The sequence below is a fragment of the Fusarium solani genome (genome assembly GCF_023522795.1).
Source record: "Fusarium solani strain SB1 chromosome Unknown bctg00000009, whole genome shotgun sequence".
Classification (NCBI taxonomy): domain Eukaryota; kingdom Fungi; phylum Ascomycota; class Sordariomycetes; order Hypocreales; family Nectriaceae; genus Fusarium; species Fusarium solani.
In genome coordinates, this window is record NW_027072144.1 from 1,628,358 (window position 1) to 1,656,313 (window position 27,956).

Genomic DNA, 27,956 nt, shown 5'->3' on the forward strand with positions numbered 1-27,956 from the left:
TTCGATACTGTCGTTTTCTCTTTTGACGTGGAACACTGGTGCCTCGAGCTTCTTCCTCAAGAACTTATGGGGATCATTGAGCACTCTATAAATGATCAATACCTCATTAGTCCTAAACTGAGCGGCCATTTCTGGCCCTTTCAAGCCCGACAGCAGGGTTGAGAACTACAGGGAAAGAAGATTCGGCCATTTGAGGCTACTGCAACCCATACCATGCTGGAGACAGCCACTAGCAGACGCTATTCGAGACTCAAGAAAATTATAAATGAACATGAACCTACTTGCAGTATAGATTAACATACTACGTTGCTACCATGCTTATTCTGGGAGAATATACAGGTATTCCTACAAATACATACAGACTTGGTGTAGCTCCCCCCTTATGCCTATTGAAATCCCTGGACAGTCTGGACTGACTACGATTACCTAGCCGGCGACACAATGTCAATGCGACCAATTACCGGAGACTTTATTGCTACAGCCTACGTCAACATCTACCACCCAACTCCCTGCCATAGAAATCCAGGCTATAATCACAGAACCAACTTCCTCGGCCGAAGATAGCTCTGTGCAGTCAGTATGGCAGACGACGACCGCAACACCCGACCGAATCAATACTCTGCCAGCTGGGGCGGGTAGTAATCTTTCACGAACCCTTTGGACACCCACCAGCTTCCCTACCGAAACAGTCTCAGATATTTCCTCTGCGGATCGCAGATTTAAACTGAGCAGCCTGATTCTCTGGTCGACTCTCTTGGGAGTTGTGATCGTCTGTTGGTTCTAGGGCCTGGACCGGCCATGCATGTGCGAAAAGAAGATGTGGATAACAGCACAACTATATCCTTCCACCAATGAGAGCTTTCGTTCGATTGCGATGTCTCTATACACCGCTCAGCCTCGTTTGCACAGACCCAAGTCACGGCCTGCTTTGTCACTCTGGCGGCGGCAAGACCCACGGCTATAGTCGTCAGCCGTTGGGGGAATGGCTTTTTTCCTGCTCCTTTCGAATACGTATATGTACAGATTGATTAGTGATACTTAGTTTAGTTCAATATAGATATGGCTTCGACAGGCACTACATTTCGTTCCTTTCTTTCCTATGCCCCTCCATTTTCCTTTTCATATAGTTATATAACTAGTTATAACTATATATCTTTTTATCATAGCACACAAGTCCATCCAACCCTCTGATATTTCACATCGTCCGATACTGCTGTGCTCAAATGCAGCGCTGCTGTCAGATCAGATTAACAATCAGATATATCAATCAGATCAATCAAATCAAATCAGATATGGATTTTCATCAGATCAAACAATTCAGATACTAGCCTCTATACATCTGATATATCTGATATCCCTTAGGGAACCTTGCAATTCCATAGTTGGATAGCTATTACCCTAGAGCTGCCGGATCATATATATGTTCCGATTGAAAGTAAAGCGTTTTCTACAACGCACCGCGTTACAGGGGTCGTCAGCCCAGCAAAATTTGTCACGGACCCTTGCCCGGGTCCTGTCCAGAGGCAATTTTAAAGGAATATTCCCCCCCCCCCTTTTTTTTTTCTTTCCATGCTCGTAGTGTAGCCTTGCCAGCCAGGCATACGCCACCTTTAGGCCGTCAGAAACTCGTCAGCTATTTATTCTGAAGCTATCCACACATTCTGCTCGTGTCCAAAATGTCAGAGAGCCCTTTGAAAGGCAACCTTACTGGCAGCGCGTCGCCACAGGCGCCACTTCCTCCATTTCCTCGTCTCGGATCCTGGCCTAAGAGCATCGCTAAGCAGCATGATGCGGCTTTGGCCTTAGCCTCCACTACCGATTCTTCGGTCAACGACCTTTACAAGATCACTTGGGGCCAACGACGTTTCATCATAGCAAGCCTCTTAGATAGGAGGAAGAGCAGGGGCCGGCGAAGCTGGATCGGAAACCATGGCTGGTTCCTAGCAGAATTGAGGAGAGATAATACATCTAGCGGGGATATCTGGTGTTGCCGGCTCTGTGATGATAAGGGCACACCGCGATTTTTCAATGCTCAGTCGACATCTTCGGCACAAGCCCATCTTTACAAGTTGGCGGTCCTTCCCTTTTCCAAGGGTATCACTAACAGCGTCAGAGCTCACAGGATCACCGAGACCTTCGAACCGGGCTCATCTGACGACTCGTCGGTCCTCGACCTTCAAAGGAGAGCATCCAAGAAACGACCAGCTCCTCCTTCCTTAGTCCTTCCCCGAGCGAAGATGGCACGGATCAGAGAGCTGTCAGTTGGCTATATTATTGACTCTAATCTCCCCTTTACTACCCTCGAGAGCACTTACCTGCAAGAGCTGTTCCGTCAGCTGGATCCTGATCTCTGTCTCCAGGTGCCCTAGAGTCGAAGTACGGTCAGGAAAGATCTCGAGGATATACTCTCTTTAAAGAAAGCAGCCGTCAAGGAAGAACTCGACAAGGCTATTACCCAGATACATATTAGCTTCGATCTCTGGACCTCTCCAAACAGGCAAGCTTTTATTTCGATCTTTGGCCATTTTATTGACCGGGACAACCTATACCAAAGCCGGCTGCTTGCTTTCCGGAGGCAGATCGGGTCTCACGCCGGCGAGAATATCGCATACACTATAACGAATGTTGTCCGGGATTGGGGGATAGACTCGAAGCTTGGGGTCTCGATCTGCGATAATGCGGCTAGTAATGATGTTTGTTTACGAAGCCTCTACGCAACTCTCGATGCCTCGATGACTCGAGCAGATACAGAGGCACGAAGGATGCGATGCTTCGGGCATATTCTCAACCTTGTTGCCCAAGCTTTCCTCTATGGCGATGATGCAGCTTCTTTCGAACTTCAATCTGAGGCTTATGGCATGCTGGAGCAGGTTGAAGAAGACCTCGAACACTGGCGAGCTAAGGGTCCAGTTGGGAAGCTTCATAATATCGTCAGGTTCATCCGAGCCTCTCCGCAACGTACCGAAGCGTTCAAAGCACATGCCAGGGAGCAGGAGGAGGCAGACATATATAAGCTTGCAGAAGAGTCAACGGCCGAGCTTGAAGTGATACAGAACAACGCTACGAGATGGAATTCGACCTATATGATGATCGAACGCGCCTTGATCAAGCAGTCTGAGCTCAACAGCTTCATTCAAGAGTTAGGGCTGGAAGCAGACGCCTCAAGAAGGGTTCCTACCGCCGACATCCTGACCTCTGATGACTGGAAGGTCCTCAGGGAAGTTCTCCATATCTTGGAGCCGATCTATAATATGACGATGAGAACACAGGGATGGGGTACAAGTGGGAGTCACGGCCGGCTCTGGGAAGTCATGACGGGGATGGAGTTTATTCTGGAACATCTCGAAGACTGGCGGGCTCTCTATGATGAGGAATCCGCTCATCTAGCTGCGGAAGTAGGGCAGAGAAGCCAGGGAGAGGAGCCTGAGCTAGTTATGGGTGTGAAATCAACATCTGCGCAGTCACCGGCTGTCGGCCAAACCCGAGAGCGGCCCTCACGCCAGCCGCGACTACCATCACGGCTTCAGGGGTGTGAGCTCACGCCGTTACGCCGCCGTCGCGACACAGGTCTTCCGGCTCATCCACATGCCAGCCTACAGTTCAACGAAGATGCCCTCCCTGCGCATTCTCGAAACGACTACCTACAGAGCGATGCTCGCTCTATGAGTACTATTGCTAGTATGGAGGGTCAAGAGCGTGCAAGCATCAAGGCGAGCATCAATAATGCTTGGATTAAGCTTAACGAGTACTATACCCTCCTCGGGCAGTCGCCTCTGTTTGCGGCCTCTGTTGTTTTGAACCCGGACCTTGGTCTCCGGTGGCTCGAGGCTAACTGGACCTCTCCAGAGCAGCTACAATGGCTTCGGGATGCAAAGGATGGCATCAAAGGCTACTTTGAGCGTTGGTACTCAAACGACGATGACGCGTCCGAGGAGAGCATTGTGGCCATGCCCTCGTTAACGCCCCGACCTGAGCAAAGCAAGTTTGAGCAGTGGGTAAAAAGCCGGCAGCCTAAGCTTTCAGCAACCGGCAGTGAGCTTGAACGATACTATAGGCTTGAGCCGGAGCAAGTGAACGACCCCATTCAGTGGTGGACCGATCATAGGAACGCTTTTCCACGTCTAAGCAGATTTGCATTGGATGTCCTTGCTATTCCGGCCATGGCAACTGACTGTGAGAGAGCATTCAGTCTTGCGAAGCTTACAGTCAGCTCACAGAGGCATTCCCTACTTGGATCGAGCATTGAGTCGGTCCAATTACTGAAGAACTGGATCAGAGGAGGGCGTGTTACTCTAGGGGGCTTATGCTTGAGTAATAAGCCAGTTAGAACCTAGGGCAGGATGCCGAAGCTGGGGATAGCTTCATCTGACCTATGATGTATCAGATATCTATCAATCAATCAATCCGATCAGATATAGAGGGTAAATTATCAGTTCAGATGAGATTTGGGCCCTGATCTGATTTGATTGATCTGACAGCAGCGCTGCTCAAATGATGTTTTGCGGCGGACTGTTCGGAAGAAACTCCAGTTGGAACAGATTTAGGATTTTGGAAATGAAAAGCCTATGCACGAGAGATTATATATCCTGCAGGCAAGCTTGATATTGTTGATGCTACGGTGAAACTCGGCGTGGTTAAACTTGGCTTTTAGGTTCGAGTAACTAACAATGCTGAACGCTTCGATCATCCTTATGATCGACCGGTGCCTGACATGCCCCGCCGCCGACTGGGGAATAGTTTACAAGTTGGGTGATTTGAATGGTGCAACAAATTGGGAATGTCAAATGGAAGAACTTGTTGTAAGAGGTGTGTCGTCGTCATTTCGCTCCCACCGTGTTAAGGGGGATACGTCCCCGCTTTTAGCACATCGGGTAGTGTCTTTACTTTCTCATCATTGAGACTAGGGCTGTGACGCTGGACCCGGAACCAGTTTCGGAAGAAACAGATGGCCAGTGAGCATATAATTTCGATGCATGTGATATACCCATTGTTAGCAGCATCACACGAAATGCTGCTGACGTCACAAGATGAGGTCCTTCCTTCACTTTGGCGCCCCTGAGCGTGAATGCACATCAAATGGGGCCGCTTGCCTGATTCTTCGGGGTTCCCCGAGAGCGCCAAGGTGTGAGGATAGTTAATACGGCTCGGATGGTCAGAACAATCCACTTTCCGGGGCCGGGAATGCCCAAAAGAAAGCCAAAGTTGTGTCACAAACCGTTAGACGTGTCGCGTGTACTTGGTCTCATGTAAACGCCTCGCTGGGCGAGAATGGGTTGAAAACAAGTTCATTGGTGAGGGACTTAGCAGCGAGGGTCGAAAGGGACAGAGAGCGCACAGATTACTGAGGCTAAGCAACTAAACTTGCTTGGGCATAACCGCTTCTCTCCATCCTCTACCGTTCCGGAATCAGGTATACCTTCACGACGGGTGTACCATCTTTTAGAGGACAGCATACTACCTGTTCTCATATTGAAATGTGTTGGGAGCTTGCTCATTATCACTGTGCCCACTCAAAGCTCGGCAGCTCTCTTCCCGCAGCCCCTCTACCACTGGCCCTATGTCGTTCATGGCAAGGAAAATTTTCAATAGGAAGGACTCGTAGTACTCCTTCATTTTAACAGTTCCCTGGAGCTGCGCTGTGCATTCTTGGAGTTGCTGGAGAGAAAACTCGAGCTGTGCGTTAGTATTTTGAAGCTCGATCCCGAGTCGTCTTGACTCAGCTTCCTCTCTCGCCAACTGTTGGCTGAATGAGTGACCGTAGTAGTCGACGCCTTGGAATCTTACATAATCCGTCTCTGCGCCACGACTGGCTGAATTATGAGATTGGTTCGGTGCTGGCCGTGGAATAATCTCAGGCTCATGGGGAGTTCCCCCAGTTCTGCTCGGAACAGCCTCAAAGCTATCGCCGACTTCACAACGTAGCTTTTGAAGCGCAGCGATTCCGATACTGCTCAGGCCTCTCGAAAAGAGAGGTCTGATGGGATCGCTGTGAACTTTCCATGAGTATCCGCTCTTCTCTGTCCGGTAGAGTCGAACTTGGCTTGGTTGTATTTCCAACCCTGTCCTTTCCTCTGGTCTGAATTAGGTACTTAATCGCTCCTGCGTGCAAGCAAAGATCTCACTGATATGGTCTGCAAGTGCCTCCCTGCACTGTTCTCGAGCGACCTTCCTGTTTTCTCGAGTGCCTACGGGTGACCTCGAGTTCGGAGCCTTCTCGGCCATGATCGACTTGGATATTGCCTTAGCAGTAAGTGATACGATAGGTGGTTGACCGAGAACAAGAGAGAGTTAAAATTACTGGTAATATATGTACCGGCAAGGGATCGGCAGATGGGGTTCGAGCGCAAGGTCGGAAGGTTGTGCGCTGCATCGTCCTAGAGTGGCCTTTGGGGGTCTTTTGATCGTGTTCCAAAACTAGCCTTCTGGTTTCCTGATTGCAAAAATCTGGAATTCTGAGCCATGGCCGATTTTTTATGCCAGTTGAAGGCATGCCGCAATGATTAGAGATGTCCTCGAAGCATGCTTGGCTTCGTCGTCAATCTGTGTTCAATTTCTCTAAATAGCTAATTTCGAACATTTATTCATTGACACAGTCGCTACAGACGAATTCAGGTACAATATGTAAGCTTATTACTTAAGAATGCTAGCTGGAAGAGACTTATACGTCCGAATGGATGTACCAACAGAGAGCTGTTTCACAAACCATTAAGTTTATGATACGGAGACACGATGGCACGGTAATCACTAATTCGTACGTAATGCCATTTCTAGAGCCCCTAAACTATTATTGCATGAGCGAGAATGTGCTACTGAGGGATGAGCGTACACTGTGTATCAGCTACCTTGATTGAAAATGAGGATAAGAAACCAAACATATCCAGGCGTCAAGGTTGAATCGGTTCGTAGCTATTATTACCGTTCTAAGAGTTATGTTTCGCGGCTCAAAGTAGCACCTACTGACCGTGGTAGTAAGTGACGTACTACTAAATAGGTTCTGGTTCTCGATCCCATCCTTCTTTGCAATCTTTCCCTATAATCGAGCAACTCTCAAGGTCGCCGGTACCAAAACCAGTGACCTAAAACTGGGATCCCGGTTCAATTTCGGCTGATGACGGTTTAACTTGGCTCAAAGCCTCTTTCTGATGCGCTTGCGCGTTCGAGAGAATGATGAGGGCGGAGCTGGCCGTATGGGGATCAATGGATTTGTTTCTACGCTGGTATATGCGGCGAAGGCATCGCGGCAGAATACTTCCTTCTGCTTGCTTGGGTATACTTCGACACAGAGTAAGTGAGAGGGAAGACTGCCATCTATGATTTTTTGGCACAGCTTCTGGGTGTCCATCAAGAGGTATCGCAGGGGATCATGGTCGTCATGCAAGCGAGTCTGGAGCTGCGTCAAAGTACACACAGAGAAGGGGTGACCTTTGGGGATAGCACACAACAGAGTATACTCATAAATCTTCTGACTTTCGCACCACTTGCGCAGGCCCATCCATAGCCGGCACTCGTCTTCAATTGCCTTGATTTCCGACTCATGTACTTGCGCGTTTCGTATTTTCTCAATATACCCCTTGTATTCCCTGAGACGTCTGGGGTCTATATCATAGCCTTCAATGGTCTCCGTGGCAACTTGATCGTAGAGGTTGGCCTTGCAGAATCGGTGATGAAAGTCACTGGGTTGTGCTGTCGTCTCGATGACGCTACACAAGGCGTGCATTTCCGTTTTTGATGAAGCTCCTACGGAGCGAGCTACAATTACTGCACTGCTCAGAACCTCCAGGATATTATTGAAATCATTGCTTTGAGTCGGAGGCAGAGTTTCTGACGCTGGGGAGCGGCGTGGTGGACGGCGACGCCGCTGAGACTTTTTCTTGCCTCGCGAAACTGGAGCGCCTGGGGCACTTGTGGCGATGCTAAAGGAAATGTGGTCACTAGCATTCGATGTTGAACTCTCGACAGGCCTATCGATATTTCCATTGATGGCTGAGGCAGCCTGTGGCTCGGCGCTCTGTAGACTATGATCTAGAGGCACTTCGTAGCTCTGCTCCAATCTGTCTCCTAGGGCGGCGAGGAAATATTCGGAGTCGACTTGCTGTTCGCTCCCCAGAAGAGAGGTGACGTGTTTTGCAGCTGCTGCAACTGTGGGCTCGTCAGGGTCTAGCTGCCCGCAAATGAGTTCAACCAGCAATCGGTTACTGAAGTGCGGGAGCTTATCATTGAGAACCTCATCGGCCACGTGAGCAAATCCATTGGCAATGAGACGGATATCCAGAAGCATGATGACGCCGGCGTCTTCAGTATCCCAGGACTGTGACCTAGGCCAAGCCGAAGGGCCCGTTTCTGATCGTGGGTCGCTCATATTGTACTTGTGAATACCATCAGGATATACAGCTGCGAAGGCCCAGCCCAGTTCATCGTGGACAGGAACAATCCAGGTTTTCTCTCGATCAAGCCCTCCAACAACTGAATCGAGTTCGTGGCGTGGTATGACTGTCGTGATGTGGACGCCGATGTTTGACTTTCGCAGTAGCTCGAGATACGCGAGAATATCAGCCATTGAGATATTGCCTGTTTGTGCCAAGCACCTTCTGGACGGTGTAATAATGTCGTCTTCAATGTGAACTAGTTCTCTGACTTTCGTAGCGCAGTCACTCGACGTCTGATCTTGTGCCACAAGATGATCGTACACTGGTTGCTTCTCTCCTAGAGGGTTCCAAGAAGGGTAGTAACGCAGGACACGTTCCACTGCCCTCTGCCATTGAGATAGATCCTGCGATGACAGAGGAGTCGACGGTAATTCACGAAGCGATTGGTCCAGCCCTCTCATATTCGCCCTGGTATGGACTGAGGTGCGAGTGAACGACTTTGACTTATAAGCTTGGTTGCGGAAGCATGCTGCATTGGAAAACGGCGAATACCGGCCCAAGCAAGTGTAACTTCCGAGTTTGAACGGGTCTAAATCCAAGCGGAGGATTGGCCTTGAGCTCAATCATATCTCCTCTTGCCCAAATATGGACTTGCATGAGGCACCGAACATAGTCATAAGGTTTGTTTCATTGCAACCTCAGTGCACGTTCACATCAACCTGGATTTGACACTAGCAGAACGACGAGAACCATGCCGGACCAACTTCTTGATGCTCGGAAGCCTGCACATAACGTAGCGCGAGCTTCAGGGTTACGCATAACCCCGATCCTACGACGACTTCGACCCATCACCGTCGATATCAACCCAGACAAGCCCGCTGTAATCGAGTCATGGATCTCTAGCATGTCTCCAACGGATGAAGGAAGTATAAACGCCCCGTTGGACGTGCTTTATTCAGCCAAGTCGTGGCCAGTGGGCAATACGACACGTGGAATCGAGAGGCGGCACGGCTGAGAAATTACGGCATCATTATGGTGAGTCACGAGATTACTTTCATAAGAGCCTGGTTTTGGTGCTAAGTCTATCGCCTTTTCAGGATGGGATGATCCCCATTGGAGCCTATTCGAGGTTGTCTCGGCCATCTGTATCGCTAGTTGGGCGAGGGTGCTTCCAGGGTGTGACGGTGTTGCCCGCCAGGCAGCCACGTTGGGGCTTGGGATGTTTACTTTACGACGTCTTCGGCCCTTGTGCTGCTCTCGGTGCACATTATAGAGGTCTTCCACCCAATCGCCACGAACACAGGAACATGTAGTTCCAGCTGGTAGTGGATAGAAATTGGTCGGCTGCTGTCTGCATCCTTGGTGGAGGTGCCCCGAGGTTGGCACTGCTTTGGAAGGTCCTTCCGTACGACAATGGAATTTGCGAACCGCGATCACAAGCCATCATAGGAACTAGCACGAGAAATTCGTCCCGGACTTTGGCGGTTATCTTAAACCGAAGCGCATTACAAATCGAATTTTCACCAAGCATCAACGGAACGAGGAACCCTGGTTTTAATTACGTCGCGAGATGATCCCGTGTGCGTCTTGCATAAAACCACTCGGAACATTCTGTGGACTTGGGTAAGTTGTAGAGTAAGTGGCTTCCTACTCACGCGTTTTGAAGTGAAATGGCCAGGCTAGGACGTAGTCTGACGCAAAATGCACCTTCTGAGGCCATCAAGCCATCAGTCTTTTACAATGGACTCCGTTGCTGCTTTGTACTCAAGGACCCAAAAATACTTGGTTCGCTGGGCGTTTTGTTGGAAAATCAAGGGGCTGTCCCAAGTGCTTGGGGTGGAATTACCGACGCAAAGTGAGGCTGCGGGTTGTACCACACCTACTAGCGAGGCACAACCCCATAGGGCACTCTATAAAATCCCATGACAAGCTTGAAATGTAGCCACTTATGATGAAACGTGGAGCAACTGATACATAAATTGTTTTATAGGCAACGGTAGTATTTGCTGAACAACCAAGGGGAAGGGTCAAAACTGAAGTACATGATGTCCTACAAGCATTTTAATCTTTGTTTCCAACGACAGAGAGACGACAGATGCAGCTCCTGGTATTGTACGTTCAAACCCATACCAACCCCCAAATATAGTCAAAGTTTCCTTCGCCTACCTCACTCTCCTGCCGTAGCTAAATTGAGTGCTTCGCTGTTCGGCGACTGACATTTCTGATCTCATGCTTCTGCGGGCCATAAAGAAGGCCTTCTCTTCCTCATCGAGGCTGAACGTTTCTCGAAGCCATCTAAAAGTATGGTCTTTCATTTTCGATATTCTTCGTTTATAAATCAGATGGCGGCTTGCTTCTACCTCGGCCTCGGATGATGTGTCGAAGTAACTCTTCATAGCAGGCTCTGGATCTGGTAGGGTTTCGAGAAGTGGTTGCCCTTCGTGCCAGGCTTCTAGACTATTGTTATTCGGCCGATCTACGCCAAGCATGGTAGTCGACCGATTAGGAAAGAGAGGACCGGTGGGGACGGTAAGTGGCGGACAGTGTTCTTGTGATGGGGACACTAATAAGTGGCCGGAAAGCTCTTGTGCCATCCGGAAATCCACGTCAACATCATGACGGGATGCGATATTTTCTGCCGAACCAGTTGAATGGACAGTCCGTTGATTCGACCTTCTTGTCCAAGAGTCGCCAATTTCTTGGCCAAACTTTTTAGATGCAAACAGTGATTTTCTGAAGCGCTTCTTCACTTGGGCCAGAGCCAGTGGGGGTTTCCGCTGTTCCAAGCCTGTGGCTGGAGTGCTGAGTCTACCCTTAAACTGGGGCAGACTCTGTTGAATCTTGGCTTCATGTGAGATCGTTTGCTCTGGCAAGATGGGTTCAGGGGCGTCATTTGGTTGACTCTCTCTGAAAATATCGATGAGTTCGTCGATCTGAATTTTGAGAGACGCATGGATTGAACGGGCGTTTGTTGCCCTGTGCGGAGAGACAGGACACCGGAGCGAGGAGTTATGTTCATGCGTCCTGTCATAGTCGGGAGGTTGCATGGTTCGTTGTCGAAAGCCGAGCACATAGAAAGAAATTGAATGCAGCTACGTTGGGAGTCAGCAATAATCTGCGGGCCGAAAGGTTACAATAAACGATGCTGAAACATCTGAACAAGAGCAGAGATTTCTTCTACGTCCTAGAAAGAATTCATCCTATTTCGCCTCAGCAATGGGACGACTTCAGTGTTGCTCGCCAATCGATTTGAAAATTCAACCCCTACTTCGTCACCGATATGACACTTTCGGAACTGGACGCCGGAAAAAGGCCGTGAGTTATCTAGCCCAATCAGCAAAAACCGATCTTTTTGGACAAGTCAGTCAAAGAGCAACCCTCTGCCTCTGTACTTATACTATGCGCTAGCTGCCAGCTATCGCTATTCCGCAGCCGCTCCTCAAAATCTTGCTTTGCGAACCACGATGTCAAGTCCCCTCAATAATATCGTTGGCAACAATTCTCCGGTTTCAGAAGCATTCTGGGACCAGCTACAGCAATGGTTGCAATTTGGTGGTCGATTAAGCTCTGAAAACGATCAACTGAGGCAGCAAATCGCGAACATGCAAGCCCGAAAAGAGCGACTGCTTGCCTACAAGGCTACGTATGACCAGATGGCCGACACCCAGAATCAGTTGATCATATCATTAAGCGCTGGAATATCTGGCAATAAAAGCCAACCTCGGCCATCTTACGGGATGCAAATAGATCCAACGCTTTCTGTCGATTCGCTCAAAACTTCAACGCTCGACGCAGTGAGTCTTGTGCCCGAACCGGATAGCCCGCATTCGGTACTTCAGCTACTCGAGCACGAATACCCTAGTGGTGGAACGGTTTAGAATCAAGATATGGAAACCTTTCAAGTGTGCAAACTAGATAAGATGCATGCTGGGATAGAGTAAGCAATTGCCAATGACCACCATAGGCTGAGCAGTACGATACTAATACAGAAAAGTTAACTACGGACTGAAAGTAAACTTCAATCTTATTGCATGGGGTGGATTCATGAGATCTCAAAAATACTCTCAGGATTGCGTGGACGATTGAACAATATAGAATATCCTATTCATAGCCGTACGAAGGGGTCGCTATACGCATTATTTTAGCAACAAGGTGCCCATTTTTGTTCGCAGCCATGTCGTGATTGGGTGCAGCCCCCTTTGGAGACGCTATCGAGAGTTGAACAACATTTCCCCCGTCCTTTTGGTGGCGAGTGGTGAATAGATTTCCAAGTGGCCATAGTCGTGCTACTATTATTGAATAGGTCGAGTTAGATCTCTAACTGAGTCTTGTGACATGATTCATGAAAATGGCTACGGCAGGATCACAGGGGCTCAATGGGGCTCGATTTTATAACGTAAACGCCCCGACAACCTTCTCCTGATATTGCCAGCGCGGAGACTTCTGGTGTTGAGTTATGACCCAAGCCGAGTAGCCAAATGAGTGTCCCTGTAAAGTATTGCCTCAGTTCGAGTGAAGAGTTTGACAGTTGGTTTTAGACTCAGAAGGGAAGAATAGAAAAAGAACCTTTTGTTCGCCAAAAGTAGAGTAACTGATGAAGAAGCTGGAAGCAGGTGCAGGGACACATCCTTGCATGCAGCAAGTGCTTTTACGAAGGCACAATACGTATTCAAGGTGAGGTTGAATATATGTTAACCGAACCGCATGCCTTTGGCTAGAAATCAGGTAAATTATGTTGTCGTTGGTGGCATGTGTCAATTCATTTTTGATTCTCAAATTAGACATTTGCTTGGGGACGTTCGCCTCTTTCTCGGTTTCAGAATTTGAGAGCTTTGTCCTTTTCCGGCTCCCCTTACATATGTGGCCATCATATGCTCTATGCAACGCCAGTTTTGGCCTTGTCTGCAGTTTATATAATAAAGCTCGAGCTCAAATTCTCAAGTGTACAACCGTGGCTCTAGGCTCAAGGGATCGGATTCAAAGCTCAACGTCCCAGGTTTATGATGTCTCTCGGCACCGTCTCAGAATGGAGTTGCTTCGAAAATGAGGCCACGTCAGCCAAGCCACTACAGCCACAGTCTTTCCAAAACATATTTCACCAATCTAGCGGCAACCCATGTGCATCTGATAGCAAGACTTCTATCAATGCCTCGTACGAACTTGAGGGAAAACTCGATGAGCAGGAAATTCGTATAGACATCCTCGAGTTGGAACTTGATCAGCACAAGGAGGCAATGAGCGAAAAGATCAGTCAACTAAATGAAAGAGACAGCACCATCAAGACGCAATGCTTCCACATTGTTTCCCTGCATCACAACGTGTGTCAGTTAACCGATGAGATATCGAAGCTGAACAATGTCATTTGCGACCTTCGCAACCAGTTGTGGAGATTTACAAATGAGGATTGGCAAAACCACGCTGGGGTCGGGAAGAAGCGAAAATTGGACCCATGAAGTTTGTCGAGCCCACCGGCATTTTCTGGGTGTTCAAGTAGTGAATCCGCAATGGCCAGGTAGTGTAGTCCTGTAGGCCGGCAGAAGGAAAATTCTCCTCATGACTATGAATAGCTACTTCAGACGTGATCTGCAGCAATTTACCGGGAGCTTTTGGCAGAGTCTCTCGACAGTAAGGGAAAGGAAGTTAAGAGAGAAATACAAGGAAAATTGTTTGTCTTATTTCTATGTTACTACAGCTTTGATCAGAAAGTGATAGGGATCAAAACACTTACCGACATGGCCGAATTTATGAAGTCAATATGGTGGTAGGGAACGCTCCAACCGCGATAATGAAGGCCCTGATGAAAAGCGGGCGCATTACTAGCCTCCAAGTTAGCCTTCTAGGAACAATGCTTCATAATGGGGCCTTGCAGATGAATAGACATACGAGGAGTAATAAATACGAAGATGGCTTCACATGGTTTTCAAAGGAAATCAGGAGACAATTCTGTACGTTAGCGATAATAGTCCTTTGGGTTCACTGTGTGGCATACATGCATGATTTAGTAAAAGAAGCTGACTGTGAAGCAAAGCCTCGAGCTTACACAAGTAGCCCGGCTTGAGCTACCTTGTTAAGAGATAGTCACGAATGTCTGTGATGAATTAATCCTCCATAACTAACAATATTACATTCTACTTTCCACAGCAGGTAGTAATGCTGCTAAGAACATTGAGAGTTCTTTGAATTGCCTAATTTTGCATTTAGTAATGGATGTATATCAATGATCATGCTGGTGCTAACCTGATGAGATCCGCCCCAAAATACTTGCTAGTCATGCGATCTGGTTCAACGTGGTAAGGTATGGTACCTATTCTAGACCTAGGCATTTACATGCAACTTCAATTCATATTATGCTCCCCTTGAGCTGCTAGAGTCCTTTATCTTGCGCGAAGCTTGTTGCTTCCCCAAAACCTCCTTGGAGTAGCCTGTGATATGATCACAGCTTAGACAGTAGAATAGGTTCGTCGATACTTCTGCTGCAGGGAGTTCATCCGTAGACATAGCTTCTATCAAACATCCGCATCTAAAGCAACGAACAGAAACCACAACAGCTTGAATTTTTTTCATGGTGAGAGTAGCGAAACTGGACACAAATTTTGTGATAATGCTTGCCGTATGGGGGAGAGGAGAAAGGGCGTGCCTGACAGGAAGAGACGAGGGAAAGAACGTGTGGAAGAATACGTATGTATGTAAAAACCAAACTCGAAGGAAATTTGATGATTGTCTCTTACGGTCGTGGTGAATAGATAAAATAGGCATCCCGTCTACAGCCTTATCTTTAGATCAGGGGCCAAAATTGGCCCCCTCCCCCACTCAGCTGACATTGAAGACACGACCAACAGCTGCCAGCGAAGGTATCCTTCGACATTAGACATGCCCCGAAAGTCTGCCTTCTCTTCCATCCAGAACCAGCGCTTAGAGAAGCCCCTTGCATGCGTGGCCCAGCTTGGTGCTCGGGCGTTTGGCGTTGTTCGGGACCTGCGGAATGCGCCAATGATGGCAACGTTGCCGAAGTCGTTGAGCCTCGACGTTCAAGATTGACCATTATGAAAATGTACTTATAGTCCTGAAAGAACCCGTTGGCATTGAAGTCCAGTGATTTCTATCGAACGACCTATGATCGGGACTATGGCCAAGGGTAGCGCTAAGACAGAAGGAGCTCGCAACATTACACCCCTTGATTCTACAAGTTTTGTTGTTCTGATATGGAAATTCTACGACCTATTTGCCCAAATTTCACGGGGTAAATTTCCTTTTCGCCAGCTAGATGTATTCTCACCAACGGAATTTCTTAATCGGACAAAGCCGATGATCCAGTATCTGTCCACAGCTTTGCCCCAAGGTTACAACCTCGGCCCTCATTGGCTCAAGGCAGCCAAGGAGACGTATAGTAGTCTAATTGCGAGCATGAAAGCCGTCACTCTCGAACATCGAATGCCCAGCTCCCCCATGCATGGAGTCATGATACTCCTTTGGATATGTTGGATTTGGCAGCGCAGTTTTGCCTGGGTTCTTCGTCGCGCTACAATGTAAGTATACTAGCCGTTCCGCCCCGACACATAAGGTAACCAGTACAAGCTCTATCGTTTTGTACTGTTCAGCACGATTCGCACCTGTTCCCTTCAGTTTCTTAGGCAACCAAGCTGGGCTTCTGGGCCTCGCCACATTCGTCATGGGACCGACCATCGTGAGCTGTCTCGTCCTCTTTGAAACTTTGATTCGGACCTTACAGAGGGGAAACAGGCCTATTACCTCAACGTAATATACCAAACCTCCCCTTCGCGGCATGCAACCTTAAACCTATGGGCTACAGACCGACCGACCTGTTCTCAGTAATCTTGTGCATGAGTTGCGTAGAGAATTATTGTAACCCATGGTGATCAATTTTATTTGGCGCCTAGATCTTTTCCCATATCAAGGTGCCTTGTGTATATAGAACAACACTAGAGAGTATTTACTCTCCTTGTATATATTTTTATATGAATACCGTATAGACTATTCCAGTTTTGTTCTCAAGTCATTCTTCCCGAGTATCGTAATTTGCAGCCAGCTTCGAAGGGAAGTGATCAGTCGAGGCTAACTCAACCAGTCAATCCACTCCGGCACCGCTCGATGGTTTGCCCCCCTCCGTGGACTCAATATGGTATCTGATCACCTGAGACTGTTCACGATCTACCTTTGGAAGTAACTCTCTCCCACTCGAGTGTATCTTATTTAAGATTTATGTATTTTTCACTTTCCGTTTATGTGTCATCTAGTTTATATAGAATTGAGAGAAGAAAAAAAACCAAGACATCTAACTACACCTAGATTAGCGCTCAAACTAAGAAATAGAATGCGGTACTTCCTATTGCTAGGGTTATCGTTGGAGCGCTGTAGCGGGTGCTTACTCGCAAACATATGCAATTCTCACCCGTGTTGGAGCAAAGAGGTAGGGCAAAGCAGTTTCAACTTTTGCACGATTTTATGACCGGAAAGATTCCTCCCGTATCAAGCTCCTTCCTCCAGAAGATAGCTTGACCAACAAGTCCAACAGACGCTACTCGAAAAGTGTCATGTCCCATCCCGGAGTGTGATGCTGCTATGGAGAAGAATCTCGATCGCTCCTTCCAGCTTCATTCCAAACAATCGAAACATTAGGCCTACACGCAAGTCCATCTACGATGTTCACGTAAGAAGTCTAGCACCCTCACTCATAACCTCCCGCGCGACTCACTTCGTGTTCCATTCAGGACAAGGGGCCAACACCTTCTTGTCGCTCTGCTCCATGATATCTACCTTCGTTCAAACCCTGTTTGACAAAAGAGAAGGACCACCGCCCTTGGGCCCCCTAGCTACGAGTAATCGTTCGCTTTCCTCAACTTGTTCTCCTAACTACCGTATTACTGGGCGCTTAGCAAGTCCACTCCTTCGTCCTACCCTCGGTACCTACTGATGGAACGGCGTTGTGGAACTGCTTGACAAAGCTCATCTGTCCTGCCCGGCTCAGATACGGTACTTTTCAGCTCGGTCTGAAATGGCCTTTGGCGGGTTTAGGTTCTTGCCACGTCCCTGTGAATAAACATCCCGACAGCAGGGAGCGGGGAGGGATGGCTTGTCTAAACCCTGGAGCTGTAGAGGCATAATTGGGCGCCTGTAAGAGGATGATGCAACAAAGTAGAGTCCACCCAACTCCTGCATAAGCTCACGGCGAAGAGTGAGTACTTAAGGGTGTGGCGTACTCCACGCAGGAGACGAGGGAAGCTGGGCTTTCCATCATTGTGCGACCCAAGGGTCGAGTAAAATTTAGATATCCATCCAAAATGTGTTTGTATTTTGCGCGGGGCACGTTTTCAAGTACGGGTTGTTGTCTTGCCCATCACTTTCGAAGGACAGAGAGTCGAGACGGTCGTCGGGCGACGGAGAATTGGAAATGGGTGAGGGCAGAGCGCGAACATCCATTTTCGGAAATCCGAGAGGGTTCAACGACACGAAAGGTCGCGCCGGTGATTTGTGTCCTGGGTGGGGACATTAGATCGGAAGATCATCCTGTGGCAGGATTTACGACAGAGTCGCGAAGGAATGGCCATGACCTGCGTGCCCGCCTACATCGAACCTGAGAAGGTGAAGGCCGCTCTGGAGGAGCTAGAAGCCTTAGAGAGTCTCGCTTCTCATCAATGGGCTGATGGGTCATATTTCTTTCTCGACCGAGATGGTCGCTTTCGACACACCATGAGGGACGAACGCTCCTGGCAGGTCCGCATATTCTTAGCGACAGTTTCCATCCAGTCTCTCTTTTCCCGAAGTGATCGTCTGATCCCGAGGGAGGATCTGCGATTAACCGCGGCGCGTCACGGTCTCCTTATTGCTATACTTGTCCACTCACTTCTGTGGACTCGAGACGGAGTCGTCGATGCCTTTGGCAAGGGAATTGCGCTGGAGCGCAGGTGGGTCCTGTCTCCCGACGCCATCGTACAGCTTATGGATAAGGTCCGTGGCACGAACAGGCGGTACCGCTACGAGCAGGTACGAGACTTTCTCGAGAAGGTGCCTGTGGTGTCTCTAGATAAAGATGTGTCCAACTGGATCTCGATAAAGATCCTAAGAAAGCGTACTTACTATTAGCACTTCAAATGTGGCGGTTGTAGCTTCCTGCTGGGATGCGCTGCATAGGCTTGGCGAGGTGCTGTCAGACAGTACGTGTATTCGGTCCGTTGATCCCAAATCAGTGTATTCATGTTGTGTTGTTGTCTTTTATGTCTGGCCCTGAATGATCTACTGTTTCTGTCCGTAATCTCAGGACCCCTGACCCGCACGTGACACCCCAGCATATTCTTTGTGTTCAATAGGTGCCCGCTTGTGCCTGTCGCCTTGCTGCAGAAGAGAGCAAATGCCGTGGGCCTGACATGGTCGAGGTGGAAACGAGCGTGGGTGATGACGGGCCACCACCATATTCAGTCTTGTCTTAATCCCACGTAGGGACGGGTTAGCTTGCCGCATTTGGCAGTCACGATGCCGCCGTGTATCTTTCATCTGACGAGTCACTCTTAATCTCCAAACGCGACTCGCAATTAGTGAGCGCCTCGTCTCGTTATGATTCAACATATTTTGAATTTTACTGTAGTCTAGTATTCCTTTATTTACATCTTGTATGTCAGGTATCTCTCTGTCCCCATGCTGTACTTCCGCGAGGGGGTCTAACCTAGAAGCGCCTTTGGGTCGCCTACGTTCATCGACCCCTTCTTCTCCTTAGGTAGTGGATGACAAATCAACCCAATATCGAGTGCAGACTCGGCGTATAACCTTGAAAGTGTGCGGGGAAGGTGTAGTGCTGGGAGTAGATAGGTACTTTAATCTGTTGGCCGGTAGCATTGAGGTTTTCTCATTAGTAAAGATACTGCCTCCAAACACCCGATCGTCGAATCCTAGAATCGGACTTCAACGAGCGCTTTGAATGACTAGATAGGGCCCTTCAGCGTACTTGAGGACATTGCATATCTCGAGTGACAGTCTACCAATGCCTTGGACGCATAGACGTATGTACAAAGTACAACATTACGGGCTAAAATTCATGTAACTAAAGCATGACTAGTGTGGAAATTCTGGCATTGTATGTCGTTGTAACCTGGCCTTATTGAAAAAGATATAGACAGAGATCAAGCAGAGAGGACCGCTGCTTTATGAAAAAGTTCCTCCAAATCTCGGGGTTTGGGGTGCCATAGCTAACGGACTGTTCCATGTAGGTTACCAGCCAAGATTTTCCTCTGAATTGCGAATTTTATGGGCATTTTCAACACACTAGGACCGCCAGCGTGGGAAATGAAAGGGTGCTATGAGGTGTAAGTCCAAGACTAAAAAGAAAATTAATAAAAAAAAAAAAAAAGCATATACTTACGTTCATCGCCGGCAGCACCTTCGGCGTAAGGAAATCCATCGCAGCTGAGGGTAATTGACCACAACTATGCTCCATAGTTGTTAGAATTTCTTCAAGATACGCCACCAAATAACCCTCGTTGGCCTCCAGAAACATGCCCTCAACGCAGGACTCCAAATCCCAGTCAAACACTTTGCAGTGTCAGCAAAGTCTTACTGCTAATCAGTGGATACTGCGTGCTGACCTATCTTTACCACGCCGTTAAAATCTACTCGGATGCTGTCGATACCGAACATGACGGACTGCTCTTTGAGACACTGAAGGCCACAAGTGACCTTCTCGAGATCAGAAATTGCTTGTAAGTGCGGGGACTTAGCCCACCTGTTTCATAACACAGGACACTTCCATCGCAGATAACGGAAGTAGATCAAATATGTCAAGGTATAAATATTCTTGGACCACAAAGAATTGATTGCCGGTGTGATAGAAAGAGAGAGGTCGTGCGATATTGTCATGCAAAATGCAGGCAAGCCTATGGATGTCTGACAGTGCTGTTCTCCTCAGTTCTCTTACCGTGACCAATTGGCGAGCCATGATTTGGCGATGTCGGCCGACCCATGTCGTTGAGTTAGGTTGAATTTGGTAGTAAGGGTGATAATCCGCTTCAGGACGCCTATTCAAATAACATTTGAGAGCAGGAAGAGCCGGAATGGGCTTTACTTCCCGATAGAAAGGACGCTTGCGCTGAAGAACCATGGTCAAGAAAACGTTTTTGGAGAAAAATAAAATCAAGTCGGAGCTATTTATAATCATATGCCATCTTCTAGTCTTCCCTCAGACACCTGGTTCTTTGTAACTTCCATATTCGTCGGCATGGACCCAGAATTTCGGCCACCTTCCAGTCTTTATTCAGACGAACCTTTCGAGTTAGAGGAACTTCTTCCTTCTTTACCCATGCCAACTCCACTTGACGAGGAGCTCAGTGTGCAGGCCCTATGTGAAGATATCAAAGGTCTAGAGGCCAGCCTTGATAGCCTGCAACGCAACTGGTTGCTGATTTATCAAACTTTGGAAAAGTCGGAAGAGGTCGCGAACCAAATTGAATTTATCTGCAACAAAGCGAACGACTCTATGACCATGGAGCGTAACAAATGGCTGGCAAACTGCACAGCCTTCTGATATGCCCGTTGCTTCCTATCACAATCGGCGTCTTCCTAAGCAAATAGCCAGCAATGCCACAGCATTGAGGCGGTGAAAGAAGTTGATAGGAAAATAAATCATTAGAAAAAAGAAAATGCAAGCTTTAAGTAGAATTACATCGTCCATAGCCCGTACACGAACTTCCATGCTTTGTGTGTTTACAAAGCACCAGATCCCCCTACTGTTGGCAAGAAGTGTGCAGTTAAAGTCGAAGTATGCGGAAGAGGGTCTACACTGGCTGTTCCTTGCCATATAGTGCTTGATTGATACCAAAGCCAAACTCCAAAGGCGAGAAACAAGATAGCGTCAATGCCCTCACCAAGGTCATGGCATTGCCGAGGCGCTGCTCCCGCAGAGATTGTGGACAAATAACTGCCTATTGAATCGCAGAAGCTCAAGCATGAAATAGACAACCTGCAATCCGCACTCAAAACGAGCACAAGGTTGCAAGTTAACACTTTTGAGATGATATCACATATAAATGAGCAAAAAGTGACAAAACAATTCTCTGATGGGTCCTTTGGACACCGATGTCAACCTGCTCTTCAATCCAGGTTAATAGATGAAAGGCGTCTTTGAGGAACACATTGCCGTGACGCCGTTATGTAAAGACTTGAACGTTTCAACAACAATATACTGGACTTAAGAAAGCCCGTCGCGATCGCGTTACCCATCAACCAAACGGTTCGCCACCTGTGCCAAACATCTCCATTGGGTCTATCGTTCCATGTTCTCCCGTTCCTCCATGATGCGCTTGGTCTTGTTTTCGTTGCGTTATAGAGAACGTCCGCTGCATAAGGGGTGACAAGATTGTGGCGGCCAATACCTGCGGCTGCTCTTGTATTCTGTAACATTCAGCCTCTCAATATATTTTCTTAGATAAAAGTGACGACTCACTGGTTGCGCAATGCGGAGACCCTACAAGCAACTAAGTCAGAGAAAAAGAGAAAGCAAAAATCCAAGACTGAAACATACTGCTGAGCCAATTCCCTCGTTCTGTTTTGTATAACGGTTAGCATAGAAAGGAAGGAAACGCGAGATCGCTCGCACTATTTAGAGAACAGACCTTTTGTCCATGTCAAGAATTCTAAGGAAAACAAAGGGTTAGCACACGATGCTTTAAATGTGACAAATTGGCAACAAGGGCAATCCAAGTGGGAGGGGTGTTGGAGAGAATCACTGTTGGCTTTGTTCCCTCCCAAGCTCAATGATCAGATCCTTGAGCTGCTCCAGCTCTGAACGACTCGGACTGGTATTCTCCTCGCCGGAATCGCTAGCAGAGTCGCCATCATAATTGCCGCCATAATCGCCTCTTCTGTCTGTTCAGCTTGTGCCTACGAGAGCAGCTCTCTATGCTGGTATGAAACGAACCTTTCAGACTCATAGTCGGAGCTTTCCCCTTCTGGTGTCTGATCGGATGGAGACCGCGGCCCGTAGCTCCCTCTTCGATCATTGCCGGCGGTCTGCGCATCACGCCGGGCCACTTTCTTTAGTCTCGAATGAGTCGACCTAGGTGGGTCCACATCCGGTGAGTGACGAGGCCGAACCTTGGATCGGCGTAACTTCCGCTCTGTCCGTTGCTGGGCTGAGGGGTATGGTCGTGCACGAGAGTCATGAGTGCTAGAATGATGCTTTCGCGAAGATTGCTTCATGACGGGATGCGCGGTCGAAATTGGGAGCGAAAACGATGCTTAGAAAAAAATGGACATGTGAAGCTGAGCATGAAACCGCTCGATTATCGGGCGCGATCGGCAGCATTCGAAATATATACTTGTCGACCTACTTCGGCTGTGCGGTACTGTGCAGCTTGAACCGGTAATGATGAACGCCACCAACATGCACAGCAAGGGTCCTGGGTGCAGCCTCAAGGATGGCTCTTGGCAGGCTCGGGCAGCTGCTTGTCTTGTATGGTCTCCTCACCCAAGAACAGCAGAAACTGGCTGTTGTATCCGCGCGCGCCGGAGCTGCCATTGTTTGCAAAACGAGCTGCGAGCCTTTTACCCATCAACCGTCCGACGTTGTGCTATGCCTCACTCCATTACTTGTTCTTCTCTGTAGCTGGGACTGGAAGGGCAAAAAAGGGCCACTGTTGTCCGCCTGGACTCGCTGGGCGTGTGCTGGTGGGTGGGTGCCAGCCGTTTCGCGCCGGGGTGTCATTACCATGTTGAAAGCTGAAAAGCGGCGAATTCGGCGGTCCTATCGGGGAACTCATCCTTGACGGGCCGGGGTGGGAAAGTGCTGAAATTAGAGTGGTTCCAATAGAAGCGGCAGTTGCAGCCAGGGCCACTTTGACTTTGACAAGCGGGACTGATCATCACGTCGGGAATCAGCCGCAACGATGGATGATGTTTAGTGTGGCTACGAAATGACAAATCGATGTAAATGGCCCCATATGAAGGAAGTTGACAGGTCACGTAGATTACGAGGGCAGTCGGAGGCACCGAGTCAGAAGGAGGGCAAAGCGCAGGGAAAACCAATATAGACTTTTCTCCACTGAATTAGTCTATCAACGCGTGCTGTGGCAGAGAGCCAAAAAAGAAGGGCCTCGTTCCGTACGACTCGTGCACATGCAGGGATCCTGGGAAAGAATTTTCTGACCGTTGTAGCGACGTACCACCCCGCCGATCGTGCGTGCTGCGCAAGGGTTCGATTCGGCTGTCATACCTGCATTGCAACACCTGCATGCAGACGCGGTCACGTTACTTGCTCTTTTTTTTTTTTTTTTTTTTTTTTTTCAACGCTCCAGAAAAGAGAGCAGTTCGGTAGCTTGACCATGAGGTCGAGAATATACGATACCAAAATACACGCACTGAAATTGCTCAAACTACTCGGCGCTACGGACCTGATTCTCGGGGTAAGGGACTAGGGATCATCGAGCCCTTGAGAAGGGCTTTGTGCGTAACGAAGCTGCGGAGCCGCGCGCAAATGGCCAGATCTGAGCATGACACGCAGCTCTGGTCTCAAGGAACGCTCGAGGGTTAATTCGGCATCTCGGGCCCTTTGCAGCTCTCCGTCGCAGTGGAAGGGAACATCTTCATAACCATGTGTGGGGGATGCTTTCCAAGATGTCCGGTTCCGCGAGGTGGGCGGTCCCACAAATGAGGTAGGATCCTTTGTGGAGATTTTCTTCAAGGCGAAAGAGGTCAAGGTGACAGAATGCCGTATGTGAGATGCAACGCAACAGCCAAAATGAGACAGTGAGGATGCACGAAATATTGTGTTGCTGAACAGTGGGGTGGGTTAATCTCCGTAGAGCCCCTATCGTGTATGAGAGCCTCTATTTCACTCAATTGTCCTGGGGTGCACAAATGCCATGTCTGAGCCCGTTCCCTGACGATGTAGAATTGAGCATGCGAAACGGAGAACCAAGCTTTCACTTCTTCATAGCGGCTTATAAGGCCTCCTGGTGGCTATAGCGGTGCCAGTGGCGCCGTGTATTGGCCCTGAGCCGGTGCAACTGCTCGATGGCAACACTGCCGCGGTTCAACTGAGTGTGGAGATCTCGCTCCATGCGCACAAGCAGCTAAGTTAGTGAGGCCGCTACCGGCCGTTATTAGCTGACGTGACCAGAGCGGGAGCATCGCAGGTGGGTTATAGGAACCATTCCGAGGCCGATGGAGACGCTACAGACGTGGTCTGATCGGAAGCCCTCCCCGTGATGACCAGTGATTGCGCCGATTCAGCCATAATGTAGCATTTCGTTTCGTGGCTTCACCAAGTGGGCACCGGAGGGTGGGGGATAATCCTCCGCACAATTCAATCGTAAGTGGGATTTCGATGCGCGAGTGCAACGGCCAATCTCGATCTGGTCAAGCACGTACCCCAACAGGGATCCGAAAGCGACTGAACAAGGCAAGGCGGGGACAAGCGGGGAGAAAGGACCCCTCGCCGACTGTCACTTACTGTTGGCTCTAAAAGACGTCCAATGTGGACTTCCTTCATATTCCCCTCCCATCCCATCTTCTGGCCTATCTCGACCTTTACACCGTCCCGACATTCTGGTAACGAGCGAATATGGCGAAATTGACCTGGCGACAGAGAGCATGGGTCGTCCAGAATGGACTTCACAGTGGCCAACCTTGGCAATGGCCCGTCGGGGACAGCGGCCGTCCGTTTCGAGACTCGATATCGCACCTAGACGATTCCGCACGACTGTTCAAAAACTGGGCACGATACCGGCGAGATGACCGAAAAGAAATGGGTTGAGGTGGTAGTTGTTTTCGCTCTTGGAAGAGGAGAAACGTCCGCCAAAAACATCTTCGTCAACGGCACGGGATGGCCTGCAGGAAGCCTCGTTCGAAGGGGTCTTCTCGCCCGAAAGAGTCTCGCCCGAGAGAGCCCGGCCTAAGACGGGAGCATCCAGGAGACCCTGATCCAGCAGGGTCTCGTCCGAAAGGGCCTCGGCCATGGGATCCTGCGTGGGTGGGCCAGGTGATGCGAAAGAGAGGCATGACTGCGATACACAAGAATTACAAGTTTGGCAAAGAATGCAACACTACGGCCATCTTGTTCTTCTACAACAAGATCCACGACTTCTGGGACGGCTCAGTCTACAACCCAGACGGTGAACCGCTGCCAGAGGCGAACGCAATCGTACGCACAAAGCCACACGGTACCCTTTTTCGACGGATGGCTAATGATGGCGGCAATTACAGATACGAGATATACTGAAAAGACAGGTCGAGTCCGATGATGGCGAGCTCGTCCGACACACGGCGAAAGAAAGGAAGCAGATGGCCGAAGCAAAGCCCTACAGAGTGCAAAAGCAGACAACGGAGCGCAACCTGCGGCGCAGAAAGCCACCTGCGGATGCCCAGCGAGCATCACACGCCTCTCCAGCCCTCACGCAGATCACAGTCGCGGGAAGCGAGTCAGTACTTGGGGATCGGGGTGCGAGCATATGGAGCATGCCGGGTACCCCAGCGTCTCCGATCGTTGGACCGCTGGATAACTGCGATGACAACGAACGTGACGAGCCCGAGGACGACGGCGTCGACGAAGAGATTGCCCCGACTGGTCTTGCCGTTTCTGCAGCGGATCACGACCAGGATGTGTTCCGTCGCCAACAGGAACCACGGACATCTCCACCTGCTGCGATTGAACATGACGCCGAAGGTGAGCCCTATGAGGCGGCAGACGGCGGCGCAGCTTTCATGCATGATGGAGCAGGCGAGCCAATCCACTTCGAAGAGCCCCAGGAGCAGTCAGGGCCCTACGAATTCATCGCGATGATGGCCGGCGACGACGCCTGGATGAGCATGGACATGTCCATGGCAGGCTTTCAGGGCACGGCGGGCTTTGGCGTGGACGGCCTCAGCGATCTGAATTTGGACATTGACATGGCCATGGACATGCTCAGCAATGCCGGCGAGCTGCAAGAGCCCCCGGGCAGTCCTAGTCCGAAGGCGCCCACGGCGAGCTTGTCTGCGACCAGCGCCGTTGCGTCAGCTGCATCTCCTCATGAAGCAGCTGGCGGAAACCGGCAGACCAGCAGCGCGACCACAGCCGACGAGTCAGCACCGCAGCCAGCTCCCGAACCGAACTGGTCGCCTACGGCCAATCCCAACGACGAGACGACCAGAGCATCGCAACCAGCGCCAATCGCCTCCGCACAATCGCCAAACCCGCCCGTCACCGCGACCCAAACGCCGTACCGCTGCACGCCGGAAGAGGTGCTGGTGGCCATGCAACAAGCTTTAGTCGGCCTGATCGCTGAAAGAGGATGGAACTTGGGCCCCTACCAAGATTTTGGCGGGATAAGAGAACCTCGTGCACCAGTAAACATGTCGATCCCCGTACTAGCTTAAGTGAAATAAAGATGAGGGGTTCATTGAAATGGAGAAGCAGGTTCCGGTACAGGGAAGTGGGGGAAGGAAAAAAAAAAGAAAAAAAAAAGAAATATGTGTGTGTGTGGGTGGGGGGTGTATAGTTTTTCAAAAAAAAAAAAAAAGTGAGAATGAAGGAAGGTGTAGGGTAACTATTCAATACTTGGGCTACTGGAGAACACTGATGGGCGCGTTACCACACAAAGGGCTCAGTCTTAATGGCACAATAAATGATCAATTTTTTATTACAACTGGATGTATTTTAATAAAGAAAGAGAGACCAAGATTGCTCCAGGTTCTCCTCCGTCGTTTGAGACCATCCTGACCGGTCAATATAGAGCTTCACACGGGGACTGTTGTCCCGCGAGTAAAACGCCTTCACCTGCGGGCCTTGCAGATAATTGCGGAGCAGCCATCCAAGATAGGTCCCTTTGTGCCACTCGCCGTCGCTCGATGGGCCATCTACTAAAGCGCCAATTTTTTGCAGTGTATGCGAGTCTTCCCTTAGCCTTTGTTGCCATTCGACAACCTGAGTCTCGTCAACGGCGCCGGAGGGCACGACAATGATGATGGTCTTCAGCCGAGGGAAACGGGCGAGCGCTTCAAAAATCAGGAACACGTCGGGACTGTCGGCAATGTCGATGGCGATGTGTGCTATAGACAGACTGAGCCCTCTTAACCGAGAACCGACGACTGTGGCCGCGGGAACAAGAAACACCGTTCGGGGCACATAAACACGTTCGGGGAGCCAACTGGGGGACCTGCTCGACCGCGTGCATTGGACCCACTCTCTCCTCGCCTCACGGCATACCAGCGCTACAGGCGGTAGACGGCTGGCTTTCGCGTGCCGGTGATTGACCGAAGCTCTGTGGCGGCCTTCGGAGAAGGAGCAGACGACTACGGCAGGATCTACGGCGTCAAAGGCCGTCTTCCAGATCATCAGTCGGACCTCGACTGGAAGGCGGCAGAAGTGTGGGAAGCATGAAATGGCCTTGTCCCTGGTACCCCTGGCGTCCGTGTTTGACTCTTCGTTCTCTGCATCTATGACTCCGGCAGGCGAGAACCCATGGTTGTGCACGTAATTTGACGCCATCGAATCAGCATTTTTCAGATTCGAGGGTTCGCTCGGCGGGGATAAGGTCGACCGGCGCTAGGGAGAGGGGAGGGAGCGAACAGAGCGCTTCGGATACCTTGCCATTTCTTATATCCTGCTTG

At 49.5% G+C, this 27,956-nt stretch overlaps 10 protein-coding genes across 10 annotated transcripts; 3 read left to right on the forward strand and 7 right to left on the reverse strand.

Annotated features, from left to right (window-relative positions):
- Nucleotides 1-5,454: 5,454 nt before the first annotated feature.
- Nucleotides 5,455-6,222, reverse strand: MRS44_013562 (uncharacterized protein; the record flags this gene model as incomplete). Its single annotated transcript, XM_065617032.1, has 2 exons — nucleotides 5,455-6,071; nucleotides 6,123-6,222. 2 exons carry the CDS (start codon nucleotides 6,220-6,222, stop codon nucleotides 5,455-5,457), a joined length of 717 nt encoding a protein of 238 aa, XP_065473104.1.
- Nucleotides 6,223-7,126: 904 nt separating this feature from the next.
- MRS44_013563 (uncharacterized protein) lies at nucleotides 7,127-8,827 on the reverse strand (the record flags this gene model as incomplete). Its single annotated transcript, XM_065617033.1, has 1 exon — nucleotides 7,127-8,827. One exon carries the CDS (start codon nucleotides 8,825-8,827, stop codon nucleotides 7,127-7,129), a length of 1,701 nt encoding a protein of 566 aa, XP_065473105.1.
- A 1,701-nt stretch (nucleotides 8,828-10,528) lies between these two features.
- MRS44_013564 (uncharacterized protein) lies at nucleotides 10,529-11,413 on the reverse strand (the record flags this gene model as incomplete). The annotated part of the gene is made up of 1 exon (XM_046270191.2): nucleotides 10,529-11,413. One exon carries the CDS (start codon nucleotides 11,411-11,413, stop codon nucleotides 10,529-10,531), a length of 885 nt encoding a protein of 294 aa, XP_046123494.2.
- Nucleotides 11,414-11,830: 417 nt separating this feature from the next.
- MRS44_013565 (uncharacterized protein) lies at nucleotides 11,831-12,244 on the forward strand (the record flags this gene model as incomplete). Its single annotated transcript, XM_065617034.1, has 1 exon — nucleotides 11,831-12,244. The coding sequence occupies one exon, from the start codon at nucleotides 11,831-11,833 to the stop codon at nucleotides 12,242-12,244; it is 414 nt and encodes a 137-aa protein (XP_065473106.1).
- A 5,686-nt stretch (nucleotides 12,245-17,930) lies between these two features.
- On the forward strand, nucleotides 17,931-18,467 carry MRS44_013566 (uncharacterized protein; the record flags this gene model as incomplete). Its single annotated transcript, XM_065617035.1, has 1 exon — nucleotides 17,931-18,467. One exon carries the CDS (start codon nucleotides 17,931-17,933, stop codon nucleotides 18,465-18,467), a length of 537 nt encoding a protein of 178 aa, XP_065473107.1.
- A 1,097-nt stretch (nucleotides 18,468-19,564) lies between these two features.
- MRS44_013567 (uncharacterized protein) lies at nucleotides 19,565-20,472 on the reverse strand (the record flags this gene model as incomplete). Its single annotated transcript, XM_065617036.1, has 4 exons — nucleotides 19,565-19,672; nucleotides 19,738-19,907; nucleotides 19,961-20,033; nucleotides 20,290-20,472. 4 exons carry the CDS (start codon nucleotides 20,470-20,472, stop codon nucleotides 19,565-19,567), a joined length of 534 nt encoding a protein of 177 aa, XP_065473108.1.
- Nucleotides 20,473-22,092: 1,620 nt separating this feature from the next.
- MRS44_013568 (uncharacterized protein) lies at nucleotides 22,093-22,568 on the reverse strand (the record flags this gene model as incomplete). Its single annotated transcript, XM_065617037.1, has 2 exons — nucleotides 22,093-22,231; nucleotides 22,288-22,568. The coding sequence occupies 2 exons, from the start codon at nucleotides 22,566-22,568 to the stop codon at nucleotides 22,093-22,095; spliced, it is 420 nt and encodes a 139-aa protein (XP_065473109.1).
- A 2,504-nt stretch (nucleotides 22,569-25,072) lies between these two features.
- MRS44_013569 (uncharacterized protein) lies at nucleotides 25,073-25,324 on the reverse strand (the record flags this gene model as incomplete). The annotated part of the gene is made up of 1 exon (XM_065617038.1): nucleotides 25,073-25,324. The coding sequence occupies one exon, from the start codon at nucleotides 25,322-25,324 to the stop codon at nucleotides 25,073-25,075; it is 252 nt and encodes an 83-aa protein (XP_065473110.1).
- A 41-nt stretch (nucleotides 25,325-25,365) lies between these two features.
- On the forward strand, nucleotides 25,366-26,723 carry MRS44_013570 (uncharacterized protein; the record flags this gene model as incomplete). The annotated part of the gene is made up of 2 exons (XM_065617039.1): nucleotides 25,366-25,509; nucleotides 25,596-26,723. The coding sequence occupies 2 exons, from the start codon at nucleotides 25,366-25,368 to the stop codon at nucleotides 26,721-26,723; spliced, it is 1,272 nt and encodes a 423-aa protein (XP_065473111.1).
- A 280-nt stretch (nucleotides 26,724-27,003) lies between these two features.
- On the reverse strand, nucleotides 27,004-27,834 carry MRS44_013571 (uncharacterized protein; the record flags this gene model as incomplete). The annotated part of the gene is made up of 1 exon (XM_065617040.1): nucleotides 27,004-27,834. The coding sequence occupies one exon, from the start codon at nucleotides 27,832-27,834 to the stop codon at nucleotides 27,004-27,006; it is 831 nt and encodes a 276-aa protein (XP_065473112.1).
- Between the last annotated feature and the right edge of the window lie 122 nt (nucleotides 27,835-27,956).